This window comes from Danio aesculapii, chromosome 7 (assembly GCF_903798145.1).
Source record: "Danio aesculapii chromosome 7, fDanAes4.1, whole genome shotgun sequence".
Lineage (NCBI taxonomy): Eukaryota > Metazoa > Chordata > Actinopteri > Cypriniformes > Danionidae > Danio > Danio aesculapii.
In genome coordinates, this window is record NC_079441.1 from 9,204,756 (window position 1) to 9,226,064 (window position 21,309).

At 32.1% G+C, this 21,309-nt stretch overlaps 1 protein-coding gene across 1 annotated transcript in view; it reads left to right on the top strand.

The window, feature by feature from the left end:
• cemip (cell migration inducing hyaluronidase 1) overlaps window positions 1-21,309 on the top strand; it is a 380,066-nt gene that overhangs the window by 194,367 nt on the left and 164,390 nt on the right. The window contains 5 exon segments of the mRNA XM_056461019.1: window positions 3,327-3,465; window positions 6,188-6,424; window positions 8,477-8,656; window positions 18,081-18,151; window positions 18,243-18,338. Of these exon segments, the coding sequence (XP_056316994.1) occupies window positions 3,327-3,465; window positions 6,188-6,424; window positions 8,477-8,656; window positions 18,081-18,151; window positions 18,243-18,338 (723 nt within the window).

The window sequence follows — 21,309 nt, forward strand, 5'->3', positions numbered from 1 at the left end:
TGAGCTCGGAACATTCCGGAATTCTTGATGGGGAATTCCATCACATTCCGTCCAAGTTATCAGCCTCTTCTGATCTTTTTGAACTGGAACAAAAAGAATAAGAATAGATGCATTAGTGCAGCCCATGTTTTAAAATATTATATGCAAACGGTAATCTGCACACATTCATAACACACAAATCCGAATATTGGATGATGTCATGTTCAAAAATCTTGTTTAATAATAAATAATAATTCCTTACATTTATACTGTATACTGCTCTTTCGGACACTCAAATCGCTTTACACATTCGGAGGAATCTCTTCATTCACCACCAGTGTGCAGCATCCACCTGGATGACGCAGCGGCAGCCATTTTGGCTGTATTTACACTGCAGATCTTGATATTCATTTCCGATTTTGTGACTGTATCCGAATTTTATTTATTTTTTTTTTTTAAGACCTGCTTACATCATCTTTTAAAAGTGACTCGTATCTGATCGTCAGCATTTACACAGCACATGGCAAAGGCGCAATGACCAGGAAAAAAAGAGCGGGCGCTGACTGACAGCTGATAATTAAAGAGCGCTCTTTTCTCTGTTCCTGTATGTAATCTGTTTACAGCTTTTGACAAGCTGTTTTACTATAGTTTAAGACAGAAAGGTTCTCATTTGTTCCTCTTGTTTTGATATATAGGCTTTTTTAAACTTTAGGCATCTTAATGTCATGTCCATGGCGTGATTTATGCACGTGATGTATGCACTAGTTTTATATTAGTTTATATTGGTTATGTGGCAGACATTGCGCTCTCTCGCTCTCGTTAATATGCTTGAATACCTGTGCTTGATGACAATATATAAGCTGTTTTAGTCCTCGTGTGTGAGATTTAAGGTTTGGGTCTCTGCTGTAGTCTGTTCTGAAAAGAAAGTGTCAGACTTGACGTCATTCGCTACGGGTTTTAATGATGCGCGACTCGCATTGACAGGTGAAAATCGGATCTACCTGCTTACACTGCAGACACGAGAAGACAGATCGGATTCATATCAGATAAACTTCCACATATGAACAAGGCCTGAATCTGATTTGAGTCAATCGGAATCCATGTGATTTGTTCCTGCTTACACGTACATGAGCCATATCCCATCTGTGCCACATGAGAGAAAAAAATCGGAATTGGGTCACTTGAACAGTGCAGTGTAAATGCGGCCTTTGAGGCCAAATTGACCAGGATGCCAGGGTTAAAGGACATCCTGGGATTTTTACTGACCACAGAGAGTCAAGACCTTGGTTTAACGTATTATCTGAACGATAGTAAATAACATAATAAACAAAAAACAAACAAATATTTTAACCTTTTTTTTTTCATATTTATGTGATATTTTGCCATTTTACGTTATGTATGCACAAAAATCCTTTACAATAAATAAAAGTGTATAAATAAATAATATACACCCATAAAATAAAGATATATTATTATAATTATAAATTTTAACTTTTATTTATTATTATTATTATTATTATTATTATTATTATTATTATTAATATTATTATTATTATATTTATAATAATAAAAGTTTTTATATTTTGAGAATACAACTTTAAAAATAAGTATTTTAATTGAGAAAATGTATAATATTTATTTTAATAATTAATATAAATATAGTATTAGTAATATAATATGTATGAGCAATATCACACGAGTAGCAGTGCGATATGGCTGTATATCGGCACTGGTGGGAGGTGTGCCTTAGTGCCCCTCACCAGTGCTGATATACAGCCATATCGCACTACTACAAGTGTGATATTGCGTTTATACAAAAGTTCGACGACATAATCATGTGTTTAAAAAGAAAATCAAACACGAAGAGTCTCAAAATCCTATTGTAAGAGGAACTACTTTCTTCCGCCATTCACTCACATCTGCAGCTGATGTTCAGAACAACAGTTATCGTTGCTACTTCACAAACATCACTTTAGAGCTGGTATTAGAATGATTTTCTAGAGTAAAGTCTAAAGTGATGACAAAACAGGTCATTTTTGCTCACATTTTCAAAGATTTTAAGGCTGAACGGCATGAAATGCCATCAGTCTACAGAGATTTCCCAGTATTTCTTTGTTGCAATCAGGATTTCACAAGAATTAACCCCGAAAAAGCCAGAGCAAAGCAAACACTATCAGTTTCCATGGTATAAATGCAGCACTACAACATACAAAAGAGAGATCGAGAAAGAGTCACTTACCTGATTTATAATGATTTGTTCAGCTGTAGTTTAAATTTAGGACTTTTTATGCAGTCTCTGTTGCCATCTTGTGGCCGAATGTCAACCGTTACTTTCTTTAGTCTGTTCAGACAGGCTGATGGCGGCCAATGCACTGAATCCCATTTGATGCTTTGAAATAAAAAATATTTAAAATCCTTTAATTATCCTTCGTTATCCATTATCTGTATCCTTTAAATTCTTCATTGCTATCCTTATAAATAAGCTGCGTAGTTGCAATCTAAACAACTACATTCTCAACTAAATAAAGCCTTAAAAGTACATGTTGTCCAACAGCTGCAATATTTGTCAAGCTGTAGAGTGTCCTCTGTTTGTTTCTGTATGTGGGTGGAGTAATACACAAGGATGAAGGGTGAAGAGGCAGTAGGAGTGCTGTTATTTACAGAATATCGCACGGCTATCAGCCAAGCAGATTCAAGAACCAGACAGTTGAATGAATAAAATACAATATTTCCTATAATATTACATATTAGTAATGTAATAGTTAAATTTGTATTATATTTATATTAAATATACAAATATATGTTTAATATTTTGAGAATCCAACCTTTAAAAATAAGTATTTTAATTGAGAAATAGGACCAAAACATTTTTTATATTTATGTAATATTTAGTCATATTATGTATGTACTCTACCTCTTATAGAAAGAGGAGATAAGATACATTAGGGAGGAAAGGAGGTAAAGAAGCCCCTCCCAGACTGTTTTTAAGTAGGGCAGTGTACATCAGGGCAGATTGCATCCTTTTAAAATATGTATTTTAATTGAGACGTTGACCCAAAATGACATACATAATTGTGGACAGAGCTAAATCTCTATGATACACACTTTGATTGCTATGACATTCTGAATGGTGGATGTATCAGTACAGCATCATGGGTAATGTAGTATTTAAACACTTCCACTTATTTAACATGATTATTGTGAAAAATCAAAGTCATTTGAACTATTGTCTACATTTTAAAGCTTATAATTGTTAAGTCTATTTTGATATGGAGATAATTAATGTTGCACTCTATTGAAGTTGGAAAATATCCTACAAGCTTCTGACTTGATACGTATTGTTTTAGGGAAGCTTGTGATTGCTGATTCCAGTCGGCCCATTTTGCTGCGGACGAAGCACATCCTGATCGGGAACAAGGGCGAACTCCACATCGGCAGTCCAGAATGCCCTTACAAAGGCAACCTCACCATCTCTCTCTTTGGCAGGTATGAACACAGGCTTTGAAAAATCATCAGATATACCGAAACGCTCCTGCTGCCTCTATAAGGGCAGCTACAGAGTTCAGAAAGTTTCGGAAAGTTTTTTTGAGGAGTGTTTGAAGGAGAGGAATGTGCTTGATCCTGCTTTGAGCCTGTAATTTACACCCTATAAAGCATGCAGTGTCATATTTTATGAGCAGATTTGTAAGGATTCTACGTTATTTGCATTCTTGTGATAATATATGAGCCAGAAATTAAATTAAAAGTAAATAAATAACATGCTGATTTAAAGGAATGATTGAAATATATATATATATATATATATATATATATATATATATAAGATATGCATGCATGTATAAATATGTGCATGTATAAATTATTCATGGAGGTACACTCACTATAATATATAGTGAGTGTACTATTGTGAGTGTATATATGCATAAATGTATTTATATTTTACATATGTTTATTTATTTTTTGCTGGCATGGGTGGGTTTAGGGTTTGTTCTTTAAAATTTAAAAAAAAAGTGTGAAATTTTTTAAATAAAGTATTAAACAATTCAAACAGTTGTATTGTAAAATTAATAATAATAAAAATAAGAACAATATATTTTATTAAATAAATAAATAAATAAATAAATAAATAAATAAATAAATAAATAAATAAATAAATAAATAAATAAAGCTTAAATGCCTGTCAAATTTAAAGAACTAAGTGTTGTATTGTAAAAAAAAAATAATAATAATAATAACTATATATTTTATTAAATAAATAAATGAATGAATGAATGAATAAATAGATAAATAAATAAATAAATAAATAAAGCTTAAATGCCTGTCAAGTTTAAAAAATAATAACAATATATATTATAAAGTAAAATAAAATGTATGTATTGTTGAACTGTAATAAAAAATAATAACAATATATATTATTAAATAATAAAATAAAAAGATATTTTTAAAAAATTATAAAATAAATAAAATAAATGTATGTATTGTTATATTGTATATTATATTATAGTATATTATTTTATATTATTTTATATTATATTATATTATATTATATTATATTATTTTATATTATATTATATTATATTATATTATTTTATATTATATTATATTATATTATATTATATTATATTATATTATATTATTTTATATTATATTATATTATATTATATTATGTTATATTATATTATTTTATATTATATTATATTATATTATATTATATTATGTTATATTATATTATTTTATATTATATTATATTATATTATATTATATTATATTATTTTATATTATATTATATTATATTATATTATATTATATTATATTATATTATATTATATTATATTATTTTATATTATATTATATTATATTATATTATATTATATTATATTATGTTATATTATATTATTTTATATTATATTATATTATATTATATTATTTTATATTATATTATATTATATTATATTATGTTATATTATATTATATTATTTTATATTATATTATATTATATTATTTTATATTATTTTATATTATTTTATATTATATTATATTATATTTATTATATTATATTATATTATATTATATTATTTTATATTATATTATATTATATTATATTATTTTATATTATATTATAGTATATTATTTTATATTATATTATATTATACTATATTATATTATATTATATTATATTATATTATATTATATTATTTTATATTATATTATAGTATATTATTTTATATTATTTTATATTATATTATATTATATTACATTATACTATATTATATTATTTTATATTATATTATATTATATTATATTATATTATATTATATTATATTATATTATATTATTTTATATTATATTATATTATTTTATATTATATTATATTATATTATATTATATTATTTTATATTATATTATTTTATATTATTTTATATTATATTATATTATTTTATATTATATTATATTATTTTATATTATTTTATATTATATTATATTATTTTATATTATTTTATATTATTTTATATTATATTATATTATTTTATATTATTTTATATTATATATATTATATTATATTATATTATATTATATTATTTTATATTATTTTATATTATATTATATTATATTATATTATATTATATTATATTATATTATATTATATTATATTATTTTATATTATATTATATTATTTTATATTATATTATATTATATTATTTTATATTATATTATTTTATATTATATTATATTATATTTTATTATATTATATTATATTATATTATATTATTTTATATTATATTATATTATATTATATTATTTTATATTATATTATATTATATTATATTATATTATATTATATTATATTATTTTATATTATATTATATTATTTTATTTTATATTATATTATATTATATTATATTATATTATTTTATATTATATTATATTATATTATATTATATTATATTATTTTATATTATATTATATTATATTATTTTATTTTATTTTATATTATATTATATTATATTATATTATATTATATTATATTATATTATATTATATTATATTATATTATATTATATTATATTATATTATATTATATTATATTATGAATCATGACATAATATAATTTAGTCATGTCAGTCTAGAATTTAAAAGCCATTTTAAATTCAAATTATGAATGATGCATAACCCAATCTGATCATTTGTGGTTGTTGTATTGGAAAAGGTCTGACGATAGTGAGGTTGAGCACAGCTATTTTGGCCGAAAGTATGTTGGCGTCGGAACTGGAGGAACCTTAGAGATTCATGGAAACAAGAAGCTGTCGTGGACGTTCCTGAACAAAACCCTGCATCCGGGCCAGGGAAACGAGAACAGCTACCATTTCGAGAGGAGCTGGGGAAACAGAGGCATCATCGTTCACATCATCAACCCCAAAACCGGAGATGTGCTTCACACCGACAGGTCAGTGGGACACACTTACAAAACATCCGGCTTTATTTCAAATCATTGACTATGTTTACAAGGACATCAGTAATCTAATCTAAAGGTTTGAAACCACTTGAGGTAGAGTAAATAATGGGTATATATTTATGTGAACTATTCCTTTAAGGCACAGGTGTTAAATCCAGTTCCTGGAGGGACGCAGCTCTGCACAGTTTAGTTCCAACCCTGCTTCAACACACTTACCTATAGGTTTCAAACAAGTCTGAATGACTCACCTAGTTTTGATCAGGTGGGTTTAATTAGGGTTAAAGCTAAACTGTGCAGAGCTGTGGCCCTTCAGGAACTGGATTTGACACCTGTGCTTCAAGGTGACCTGTTCATTTAACTACTGAGTTACATTAATTAACTACATGTCCTTACTATATGGTTAGGGTTAGAATGCGAGTTAGGTTTTGTGAAAGCGACATGTAATTATGCATAAATAATTGTAATTATTATATAATACATTTGTAGCACTTAATAAGCTCTTTTGCTCAGTTCAATGTTTCTTAATCATATGCTGTTGTTTGACAAATATAACCATGTTTAGCTGTAAAAAAAATATATGTAAATATTTAGACAAAACCACACAATTACTTGTACTAACTAAATATTTGAATAGCAAAAAACAGACCAACTAAATATATATAAACTCACCGGCCACTTTATTAGGTACACCTAACTAGTATCAGGTTGGACCCCCTTTTGCCTTCAGAACGACTTTAATTCTTCGTGACGTAGATTCAACAAGGTTCTGGAAATATTCCTCAGAGATTTTGGTCCATATTGACATGATAGCATCACGCAGTTGCTGGAGAATTGTCAGCTGCGCATCCATGATGCTTTCCACCACATCCCAAAGGTGCTCTATTGGATTGAGTTCTGGTGACTGTGGAGGCCATTTGAGTACAGTGAACTCATTGTCATGTTCAAGAAACCAGCCTGAGATTATTTGCACTTTATGACATGGTGCGTTATCCTAGGGACTTGTGGCCTTAGTTTCCTGTTCTTATATGATAGGAGTGGTGGCCGGTGTGGTCTTCTGCTGCTGTAGCCCATCCGCCTCAATATGCGATGTGTTGTGCATTCAGAGATGCTCTTCTGCAGACCTCGGTTGTAACGAGTGGTTATTTGAGTTACTGTTGCCTTATTATCAGCTCAAACAAATCTGGCCGTTCTCTTCTGACCTCTGGCATCAACAAGGCATTTGCACCCACAGAACTGCCACTCACTGGATATTTTCTCTTTTTCAGATGATTCTCTGTAAACTCTAGAGATGGTTGTGCTTTAAACGTGCAAGATGGACTGGTCTGAGTATTTTAAAGTTACATAAATCACCTTTCTTCCCCATTCTGACGCTCGGTTTGAACTGCAGCACATCGCCTTGACCATGTCTGCATGTGTAAATGATTAGAAATTTACGTTAACAAGCAGTTGGACAGGTGTACCTAATAAAGTGGCCAGTGAGTGTATATTAAAATACATCTTAAATACTCACTTAAAAATCATATATTCTTAAAGCAATTAAAAAGATTGTAATAAAATAGAGTTTTAAATTTATTTGCAGTGTTTAAGACAAGTCTACTATACATAACTGTAATTAAATGACCTGAAATTTAAAAGTAATCTCATACTTGCCTTATTTTATCAGTAGATATGTTATGTAATTAAAGTAACTAGTAACTAATTACACCCAACACTTGTTTCTAATGAATTTGTTTTGATGGATTAGAGGTTGGTACTTCAGTACATCATGCAAAACCAACTAACTGATGTTTTCAATGTGCGGCTGTAATTAAAACAGTAATTACAAATCGACTGTCAAAACAAACAGCGCTTCCAAGTTGGCATCATTGCAGGCGATTGATTTGCTACTATTTTTTCTCCTCACAGAAAAAGAGTTTCTGTTATTGAATCGCAGACTTCAAAACAATCATTCATACTCAGTGTGCTTACTGGCTTCTGTGACGGTTCTTGACTGGGCTGTGATTAATTTCTGTGACCCACTTTTATGTGTGTGTGTGTGTGTAGATTTGACACATATAGGAGCAAGGACGAGAGCAGACGGCTGGCCCAGTACGTAGACGAGGTTGAAACGGGGCAGATCTTGGCTATGGTGGTTAATGACGAAGGATCCAACAACCTGGAGGATCTGGCTAAAAAGGCTCTTACTAAACTGGGGAGCCGGCACTTCCATCGACTCGGTTTCCGGTAATCTGTCCCATTTCCAATGCTTCCTTATTTATGAACGATATAGAGTTTGCTTCAGCATTTAGACGTGGATTCATTCAAGTGAAAACTCTGTGATATTTTGGGCCAGATTTACTAAACAGGGCACATTTTACATTTACATTTAGTCAATAAGCAGACGCTTGTATCCACAGCAACTTGCATTTGAGGAGGCATTTAGTAATTCAACAAGAAGTGTTAATTATACAAAGCAACTGATTGTGCTCAGAGAATTAAGTGTTAAAGTTAAGAGGAGGAGTGTTTATTTAGGTCAAGCGCATCTACCTGTCCACACTTTTTTTTTTAAGAGATATGGAGTGATTGTAGGAAAGTGTCTGCAAAATATAATATATATGAGCAGTATCACACTCGTAGCAGTGCGATATAGCTCTACATCAGCACTGGTGGGAGGCATGCGCTGGCTTGAGTGCCTTAGTGGCTCAGCAGTGCCAATATACAGACATTTTGCACTGCTACGAGTGTGATATTGCGGTTATACCACAGTTCGACGGCATAATCGTGTATATAAAAAAGAAAATCAAACACGGAGAGTCTCAAAATCCTTTTGTATGAGGAACTACTACCATTCATTCACATCTGCAGCTGATGCAGACAGCAGAAACCATTGCTTCTTCATAAACGTCACTGTAGAGCTAGTATTTGAATGATTCTCTGCCGTAATGTCCATACCTGTCAACCCTCCTCTTTTTCATGGGATTCTCCCATGTTTTACAGTTCTGTCCTGCTATCATCCTGTAAAGGTATTTTCCTGTTTATCTCCCATATTTTCAGTCTTTCTCTGAAGGGTAGCAATAAACTTTAAAGAGTCGATCCTCTCTATATGCTACTCATACCGCTGAACCACCAGTGGACACCGCTTGCTCTTAAATGTTACTCTTTTCTGTGTTTTCGTTTTATTTAGGCATGAAAACACTTTGAAATAAATATAGAAACGGCAGGATTCCCTTTCCTTTTCGTTACAGGTGCCGTCGCCCCTCTTATGCAATCCTCAAAACTCCATAGTGATAAATAGACGCTGTTTCCTCAAACAGATTTTGTTCACGGGATTTGAAGTGGAGCGAAAGTCTGGTTTTTGAGTGCGTGTTTGAACAGACGTATACACATAATTAATAATAATAACATCTAAAGATGTCAATCTTAGTGTTTTTTTTTTTTTTACTAATTTTGTCCTAAATTAACATAAGTTAGGAAAGCAATCAAATGCTTTCATTATAATGTTAGATGTGTGCATTTTTAAAGTGACACCTCTGTTATTTAATGTAATTAAACGAAAAATCCAAATAAATGAGATTCATTTGCTGCTCTTTATTCAGAATGTGTAAGTTATACAGTGAAAAAAAGATGAATGAGATTTGATAACTTGATTCTGGAGATGGGATGCTGTTTTTCTTAGGACTATTTAGATTATGCTGTCACTGTCGCCATCTTGTGGTGGAATGTCAACTGTCTTTGCTCTGCTCAGTATGACAGGCTGATGGCTGCCGATGAATCTCCGAAATTATAAATATTTAAAATAGGCACTATCCTTATAAATAAACTGCATAGTTTTCTAAACAACTGCAATCTAAACAACTACATTGTTGATTAAAAATGCCTCTAAAGTACATTATGTTGCCCAACAGCTGCAGAATTTGTCAAGCTGTAGTGAGTTTATTGAACTGCTGTCACTCTATGTGGGTGGAGTAATACACAAGGGTGAAGAGGCTGTATGAGTGCTGATATTGCAGAATACTTTTTACGGCTATCAGCTGATCAGATTTGAACCAGACAGAATATATATATGTATATATGTATATGTATATATACAGTACATATATATATATATATATATATATATATATGTATGTGTGTGTATATATGTATATATGTGTGTGTATATATGGGTGTGTGTGTGTATATGTATGTATGTGTGTGTGTGTATATATATATATATATATATATATATATATATATATATATATATATATATATATATATATATATATATAATATAGTTGAAGTCAGAATTATTAGCCCCCCTTTGAATTTTTTTTAAATATTTTCCAAATGATGTTTAACAGAGCAAGGAAATTGTTTACAGTATGCCTGATGATATTTTTTTCTTCTGGAGAAAGTCTTATTTGTTTAATATCAGCTAGAATAAAGGCAGTTTTAAATCTTTTTTTAATCCATATTTACAATAATTCAGGGGGGCTAATAATTCTGACTTCAACTGTAAATATATATATATAAAAAATTAACTGATTCAGCACACAAAATTCATAAAGTTTAAGTTTTTATTATTAATTAATTAAGTAATTAATTTATTCATTCATTAGTTTTTAAGTTATTTTTCAAATGAAATGTTAAAACGACCAAACTATTTCCTGGATATTGTATCATTGTGGACTATAAATGTATGTCAAAGCATGAAACGTGATTTACATTTTTTATTTATTTATTTTTTTTATGAACCCAAAGTTACACCTTTAAAGCTCGTTATTTTTCACTATTTAAATCTGACTTTTGCACTATTTAATACCTGCTTTTATTATTACTATGAAAGCTTTTATATTCCAGATTGTGTGGCAATTTGAAATGCATTTTATGTATGAAAGTAGGAAAGGTGCTATAGCAGTAAAATGTATTATTACTATGACTATTTTCTTACACCCTAGAGGTACATTTTATGCGTTTCCATCAAGCGCTCCGTGAAAGTTTTCTCTAGTTCATAAGCACCATTAGAGTTGTGTGCAGGCGGGCAGAACTGCAGGAACAGGGCTTGCCACTGATTTAGATGCTATTTTAAGAGACATATTTCAGCAGTCTCAGACCAGCAGCGGTGCACAGAGGAAAAATATGAATACAGTCATGCTGATTGACACACACACACACACACACACACACACACATACACTCACATATATAAACTCAATAAGACTAGACTGGCCTAAATATTGTCCAATTTTCAACTACAGCCCTGATTCAACCTTGTATTAACATGCAGTCCCAGTGGTCTGATCACTAGCGGTCAGCTAAAGCCCTTTTTAGATGGGACTATTTCTCCAAGGGATGTTTCCGTTGTGTTTCTTCCCAGGTGATGTCTGTCATTTCATGTATGAATTCAGACTGGATGAACAATTCTGTGTTTATTAATGAGGTAGTGTGTCTGTGTTTTACATGTGGACAGTGCACAAGACCACATGTTCATGATATATAAAATTCCATTTCAGTAATATAGCTGAAAACCTGCCATTGAACACAATTTAGGAAATGTGATCAAATGTTTTGAAAAATTTTGAAATTAAGTAGATTTAAGCACTTTGAAATGTTACATTAGATCAGGGATTCTCAACCGGTGGGCCTCAGTGATCCTGCAGGTGGGCCGCGAGAAAATGAACTTAAATATTATACTGTAATTATTTGATTTCATTATTAAATATGTCTTATTAAAATTATGAACGTAATAGCATTTCCCGTTTTCTGTGATTAAACAAGCTAATTTGGACTCTGTGCAAAAACAGCCTCACTGTTAAATACAGACATGTGGCTTAAACTTCCGACCGTTTCTAGGACTACATTCTCAGTTGTATAAATCAAACCGTCAAGCAAATGTAAAGGTAACGTTGACAAAAGTTTTAATAACCAACTGCGTGCGTCACATCCGCAACCCATACTGTTTCGCACAAGTCCGTTAATTTACAAACTATATGTTCTTTGTGTGAACACTTTAAATATCCGCATAGTTGTCCAAAGTAATGTCCAGCGAGTGTTTTATAACGAACATGCACCTGTAGAGGAGGATCTAGCAAGACTTGGTGGTGTTTCAGTAGTGAACAGTTGTTCGCTGTTCCTGTCAGCGAACTCCATTAATCTCCAGCTACAAACCAAACCGCCTTCAGGTTGGTGTGTTTCAACAGATTCACGTGTTTTTACGATGTTTTACATCTCTTTGTTTATTTTTGATGAATATGAATAGTAGATCAATAGATGAAGAGTAGTCAGTCTAATACAAAGCATGTTTTTTGCCATGTCCTGTCAGGTTCATTTATTGATGAAAAGGCTGAAATACCCTGCAGTTCTAAAGAATAACTGAAGTAAAGAATTGAGGAGCTTTGAACCTGTCTCTGCATTTTTAAATATTAAAATATATATTATTATATTTTATATTATATTTAAATATATATATATTTACAGAGTTTTTTTTTTTTTTTTTTTTTTTTTTAATGATCTAAAAAAAGAGAATAATAGAAGGCAAAATAAATGTTTTGCTCATAAATAAAGCTTTAAAATTAGCATTTTCTTTAGACAATCAGTTTGGGCCTTCAAAACATTTTCAGAGAAGGTGGGCCTCGAAGTGAAAAAGGTTGAGAACCCATGCATTAGATCACCTGAACAGGACCCACAGGACCCCCCACCACCCATTACGCAATTCTAAATGTGCCTCACACAGGTGAGTGGGTTTGACAAACCACCTGTAGATAACACAATCTTTCATCTCTGACACATCAGCCGACACTTGCACCAGTTTTGCACATTTGCACCAGACTCTTTCTTACAATCACTCCAAATCTCTACATAATAACATTGTGCAATTCTGAGTGTGGCTCACACAGGTGAGTGGGCTTGAAAAACACACTCTTTACACATTTGCACCAGACACTTTTTAACATTCACATCATATCTATAAAAGAATTGTGCATTTATGGAGTGTACTTCATACAGGTGAGTGGGCTTGACAAACCACCTGTAGAAACACTCTTCTCTCTATAAATAAACTCCTCCCTCCTAACTCAAAAACTTAATTTAAATTGAGTCAAGTGCAGTACTTGGGTTAAAAGCATAGACTGTAAAAGATATGGACGCAGTATCCGTGACGTCACTCATAGGTTTCTGAAGAACCCAAAAGAAGCTCAGTTATCCATCAATTAACTAATTCTAATCGCATACTAATTAGGAAGGATAATAACAAAACTCGTGATCCAGCACGTGATTGGCTGGTTCAGGTGTGTGTGGTTAGGGTTTGGAAGTGAATTCTGCTGGGCCATCCAGGCTTTGGGAAGCTTTTTCAGTTCATGAAAAACAAATTGCATGAATTTACGAAGCCATTAGCAGAAAATGACCAGGACAAATTCTAGAACATTGCGAATGGGCAGATCATTACGAATTAGGGTATGAAAAACGACGGAGATCTCTTTAACTTGGTATTCTTTCTGAATGTCAACAATTGCCTCATTTCATTTTCTTTCTCCTATATTATTTTAGGAGAAACTAAGCTGAAGCTTTAATGCCGATTTAAATGAAACGGCAGCCTGTGAGCAGTCATTTCTCTCTGGGACGGTTTGGAAATGCTGTGGCTTGTGCAAATGAAATAGTTGTTTACGTGAGTGAAGCTTGGCGGTGAGAATATTATCGGCATAGCTGTGACTGATAACAACTTTTGGAGTAATTAAAATGTTTAATGAAACACCAGGCTGCAAAAAAAAAGAAAAACAGAATCTGTGCTCTACATGTGAAACTCATTCACTCTTAGACGTTACAATCACTCGCATTTAAATAATCCCACATAATGACTGGTGTTTCCCACACGCTAATCCAACCACATCAGGAAAAAGCAGATCCGCTCTGGCGACTTTTAATGCTGCGACTGGTTTACTTTTGGTTTGGCAGAATGGTCATAACACTTCCATTTAGGTTTTTATGAATGATGTATGAACATTAGGGCTTTTAATTTTAGATAAATATGTGAAATAAGTTATAAGTAAATAAGTTTAGATGTTAAGAAAATGCACTCATTATGGGGAATGTGGATTTTGTTAACCTAATTAACCTAGTTAAGCCTTTAAATGTCACTTTAAGCTGTATAGAAGTGTCTTGAAAAATATCTAGTCAAATATTATTTACTGTCATCATGGCAAAGATAAAATAAATCAGTTATTAGAAATGAGTTACTAAAACTATTATGTTTAGAAATGTGTTGAAAATCATCTCTTAGTTAAACAGAAATTGGGGAAAAATAAAGAGGGGGGGCTAATAATTCAGAAGGGGTAATAATTCTGACTTCAACTGTAAATATAAGGGGATAAAACATATTTAAATTGATTCCTAACATTAAAAATACCCAGCAAGTCCACTTCTGAATGGCTGAAGACAAACAAAATGAACAGTTTGGAGTGGCTTAGTCAAAGTCCTGACCTGAATCCAATTAATATGCTGTGGCATGACCTTAAAAACATTTAAATGAACAGTTATTAGGTTTAAGGGCTAACACTTTTTGCACACAGGGCTATGTAGTTTTGAATAATAAAAACCTTATGGCCCATTTCCACTGAGTGGTACGGTACGGTTTGGTACGCTTTTATGGCCGTTTCCACTGTCAAAAAGCCTACATTATATCTGAAATAACAAACTTCTTGAGCTGATGATAATAACCTGCGCTTGATTATTGACGTGCTTTTAAAACCCGATCCTGTCAGACACTGACAAAAGCAAGAGTGAAGCGCGAAAAAACAAAGGAGAAGCTGGAAAAAAAGGAGCACATTATTTTTCAGCAAACATGAACAAAATGTCATGATTAACTAACTTATTATCTTCACCTTTTGGACTAATATAAACCGGGAATGACGGAATTACTGTCTAACAGAGGCTACATGTGCTGCTGAAGATTACAGACACAGATGAGAGGTTTACACTGACTGTAGGCTGTATTTTGTGTTGTTTTGAACCTAAATACGGACGAAATGTCTGCTGTGTGTAGTTCTTCTGTAGTTGGGAACATATCGGAGACTGTAAGGGGCTGTATGTGTTTATATATGTTCATTTATTTAGTTATTTAATATAATTACAGACGTTACAGTAGGCTGTTTCGCACTGTCATTAATCTGCAGTTATAATCAACTCATGTTCATTGAAAAGTTAGTAATAAACATTTCTACACAAGTATTTATGTGTATGAAGCATCTGTGTTGTGAGAAGAGCTTCTCATATGATATGTAAGTGACCCATACAGCTTTATTGTAGACATTTTCTCGAGCGAGAATGACATCGACTGAAACTTTCCGTCATACCACGCCCACCAAAAGGGTACCCTTGTTAATGGAAACGCAAGCCTGATAAAGGTGACCCGTACCAAACCGAATCGTACCGTACCGTACCAGTCAGTGGAAACGAGCCATTAATTTAAAAAATGCATGATGAATTTACTTGCGTTATTGTTGACCTTATTTTTGTTCGATGATCTGAAACATTTTCTTTCTAATAAGAGCAAGCGATTTTAAATGTTATTCCCGTTCCAATCTGAAAACTGGAAATTCTGGAAATAATTACGTGCTTGTTCCTGTAGATGTGAAAATGATGGCGACTGTGAAAATGGCCAGTTACACAATGGCAGGTTTATTTGCTACTAAGTGGCTTCTTGCAAAGTGTTTTTCAGAAATTCTGAGGCACTTACAGCAGAAACTTTCAATTGCAGTGATTAGTTGAATGCGCTGAACGGCAGACGCTCAGTGAATGAGGAAATCCATAGCAACAGCAGAGCGCAGGTTAAGTATGCTCAGTTTGCATACTTGCATCAAGTTTTCTGGACTTAGACCTCATTATTAAAGCCACGGTCACTTTAGACCTTGGACACACGTCATGTCAATGAAAGGTTCAATGTGTTTCATTACAGTATAAGACACTCGGCAGGGCCTTTTTTAAACACATAATTCTATTCTACATATCATCACAAAATTATATAAAATATGTAATCTGACTCACTTTGCTGCAGTGGTGTAATAGTGTTGATATAAAGGTTGCATTCTTTTAAAGGGGGTCTATTATGCCACTTTTTATGTAAAATACGTCTCTGATGTCTCCAGAGTGTGTATGTGAAGTCTAAGCTCAAAATAACACACAAATAATGTTTTATAACTCTTTGAAACTGACCCTTTTAGGCTTTGATCTTAATTGTGCTGTTTGGGTGACTGTCGCTTTAAATTCAAATGAGATTGTGCTCTTTTTAAAAGAGGGTGGAGCTGCAAGTGCCAATGTGTCAGCATAGTGGCAGATTCAAAAACAGGACTAAGATCCTATGCTAATGAGGGAGTGATAGTCACTAATGGGCGGGGCTTTCCCTCTCTGATGACACGTACAAAGGGAGAATGTCAATCCATATGTTTATGCTTCTGTTTTTATCAAGTGTGGTTGTAAAAAATAAAATGAACACATTTTCCATCAGAAGCTGCTTATATTCACAAACTGTTGACACACAATTGTGTTTAAACTCCTTATGAGGGATTTTTGCATAATAGGTCCCTTTTATTATAGAATTCATTTATTTTAATTGAGTTGGATTTATTCGCAGGAAAGTGAGTGTATAAAAAAAAACTAAATACAAAAGCTAAAAAGTATAGCTAAAAATATAGTGAAGCATAGCTAAAAAGTAGCTTTACAGTGTTGGTGATGATTATTATGATTGTTTAATTATTAATTATGATGATGCCAGTCATACTGATCAGAACAGGGGCTCATAGGAAACTCATTTTATTGTAATTACTAGTGCTGTCAAACAATCAATCACGATTAATCACATTCAAGATAAAAGTTTGTATTTAAATTATAAATATATATATATATAATGTGTATATTTATGTATACATGTATAAACACACACACATGCTGCATATAAAATACTATATTATATATTGTATAAATTATATATATTATATAAAATATTTTAATACTAATAAAAATAAATATATATATATATATATATATATATATATATATATATATATATATATATATATATATATATATATATATCCCAAATTATGTTTAACAGAGCAAGGATATTTTCACAGCATGTCTGATAATATTTTTTCTTCTGGAGAAAGTCTTATTTGTTTTTTTTTAGCTAGAATAAAAGCAGTTTTTAATTTTTTAAAAAACCATTTTAAGGACGAAATTATTAGCCTCTTTAAGCTATATATTTTTTTCAAGTCTACAAAACAAACCATCGTTATACAATCCTGCCTAGGTAACCTAATTAACCCAGTTAAGCCTTTAAATGTCACTTTAACGTTTTTAACGTCTTGAATGAATATATATATATATATATATATATATATATATATATATATATATATATATATATATATATATATATATATAGTCATGCACATATTTATATACACAGTGTGCACAATATATAAGCTATATAATATATAAAAAAAATATTAAACTTTCATTTTGGATGTGATTAATTGTGATTAATCGTTTGACAGCACTAGCAATAACCTGTCTAATAACCTTCAGTCAACATCAGTTACCGCAGTGAATGTCAGATGTTTGTCCAGCACAGATGACTTATCCATTGCTCCTCAGACTTATTTGTCCCTCTTCCTCTCTGTATTTCTGTCCCCAGGCATCCGTGGAGTTTCATTACAGTCAAAGGAGACGCGTCCTCAGCAGTGGAGGATCATGCCGTCTATCAGGGTGAGTCTCCTTTGCCCTCTTGTTTGCTCAGCGATGGAAAGCAAACAAAAATATCCTGAAGGCAGTTTTTCTTTTTTGTTTGTGTGTTCAGGAACCAAGGCTTCATCTGAGGCCCGGAGCTCTCAGGTGTTTCACTCAGGTTATGGAGAGCATTTTACCATCACCACTGTCAGCCAGTGGGTGCAAGGTATCAAACATCCACCAAACACATGGGGCTCTGTTTTATATTCACTTTTGCCATTTTAAGGATGGGAAAAACGGTCTGTGTGCACAGCGCATTGCTTAAAAGGTTTGTCCTTATTAACAAATGATTAATGGGTTTGTTTGGAGTAAAGTGCATTAAACCAATTACAGTCTCATTGCACATTGTCTTTAAGACTCAGTTGTGCCATACCATGGTGTATTCCTATTTACATGACGGATTTTGTAAGAAAAAACTGAATGCTTCACTAGCGAGAAAATGGTTAAAGAGCCTCTGTGGAATGACCACTGAAGACATCCATTACATATTTAATTTTGCATTTTCATTTGTTACACACAAATATTTGTTTCAAAACTATTTCTAAATTCAGTTCTAATTTCCAGCAAACAATAAATGAACAATAATATTGAAGTGTGGTCAAAACACACTTCATTAGGGCCAAACACTCTTCCTATTCCTATGCCCCCACTATGGCGATGCAGACGTCTCTAAAACCTGACAGGTGGACAAATCTAAACAAAAAAATTATTTAAAAAAACCCAAATATAAATATGCATATAATACTACTAATAATAACACTAAACAAATGTCTACACTAGAGCAGGATTCCACCAAAGCCCCCTGAATTGAAGAAGGCATAGGGGAGGCAGCGGTTTTTATATTTATATAGACAATAATATATATATTTTAAAATATTTTGTGTTGCAGCCACTGCGTAAAACATATGCTAAAGTAGTTGGCAGTTCATTCCGCTGTGGTGACCACTTGTAAATCAGGGACTAAACTTAAGGAATGATGGAAATCTTTTAATTTTCATTGTTTATTATATTTGTGTGTTGCTGTGCATCCCTGTGTGTGTGTTTAGCAATGTGTAAGTGCTTTTTGGACCCGAATAGGCATCTAACACTAGGAGTGTGAACCTACACTGGTCTCACGGTTCGGTACGGTTCAGTCATGATTATAATGCCATCGATTTGGTTCAATTCGATATCTCGATGCATCACGGTGCATTGATGATGCTTTCAGTACATAATAAGATTTTTTCTTCACAACACAAGAATTTTTTTTTTTTATTAAAATCTATAAATATATTAATATTTATATATTATTTGTAATACAATTTTGTCCTTTAATACAAGCAGTCAGATATATGAACTGTACCCCTAATTTGACCTGCTCAAAGAAAACTCTCTTTTTGTATGTATCAAACAATACTTCAATACATGCACAGAACAATATGAGCATTTATCAAAGGAGGTCTTCACCCACTCAACAGAAAGGGCTGCGATTGGCTTTAGAAATGAATGCGCTGAAATGAAAGTCACCTATGAATGACACGGGATGAACAGCCGCGGTTACAGTCTATATGCGCATAATATGATGTTATCACAGGTAATCCATAATAGACACAGTGGAGAAAACTCGCACCTCGTTTTAACAGCCAAGAGGAGAGGAAAAGTTATTTCACAAACACGCCAGCGCAGCGGGTCAAATAAATGAGAGAGAGAGGCAGAGATGGAGTTTTACAGCATTTCTCCCTAGTAGTGAAATAGCGGCTCGTGTGCTGTGCCTTCTTCAGTGTTAATGAAAGATTTTCTTGCAAACTCACAAGCAGTTGAACTGTGCATAATTATCTACCTTTTAAGTAGTAGGGTTGTTTTATTTACTCACCCTCGCCTCCTTCGCCGATGTATTCTACAGCGACATCGCGCATGGGAGATAAATGACGTCAGTACGTAATAACTGGTTATGATTATTACTGAACCAATATCAAATTGTCCCTGTCTGCATTGGGGTGCACCGAAAAAAACAATTAATTTTGACACCCCTATCTAACACTAACATAAATAACAAATAAAATCCTGCGCCTTTGTAGTTCAGTTGCCTTCAAATAGAAAAGCACGAGTAATGCGCCTTAACACACATCCTCTTCAGACCAGCACATCCATGAGCATACAAATGGGTGCAAATGTTAAATAATCCTAGCAGGCACAGGTTGTCAACATGGCGTCAGATTGACATTGTACCCCAATGTCATGGGACGTTGCATTTTGTTCGGAAATAAAAATTGGGTTGACGTTAGAACCCAAAGTCAGGCCAACGTCAATGTTCAACATCGGACAGCGTTTGCATTTTGGTTACTTTTCAACACAACCTTAAAACAACCAAATATCAGCATCTAATGACGTTACAACTTGACATTGTGTGGACGTTACCACTATGACGTCTATCAGACTTTGGATTTTGGTTGCCATACCTGATGAATAAATGTCAGTGTTTGACATCAATATGACGTTGGTTTAAGATGTTGGCTCGACGTTGGATTTTGGCCACTTTCCAACACAAGCTAAAATCAATCAGATACCAACTTAATTTCATGTTGTTATTGGATGTCAAAATAACATTGTCCTTAGATGCTGGTGTAATGGATGTCCTTCTGCGTTGTGTTGGTTGGTGTTAATATAAGGATCCATACAGCAATATACTTGAACTTGAATTTAATTCTTGTATCACTCCTGTATCAAAAAGCATATGTAACAGACATCAGTCCAATAAACCTTCACAGCACTGCATTGTCTGTCTGTCGGACGCCATCTCACAGAGTGTCAGCATGGGCACAATAACCATGTTAAAAATAAATTAAAACAATACATTGAGCACATTAAATTGTGATTCATAACATACCTGTATCAAAAAGCATATGTAACAGACATTAGTCCAATGAACAGTCACAGCACAGCAATATCTGTTGATCAGTACACAATTTTTAAACTCATTTGCTCTCATTTTTAAAGGAAAATGCAGAAATTCTACATGAACCTTCTCAAAAATAAATGTAAAATCTCAACCCGATTGAATTGAATCCCTAAATCACATTTTACATATAAGATACAATTTATATGTAACAATATTTAACCTTATTGAAAAGACTGAATAATCTAAACATCCATATTAT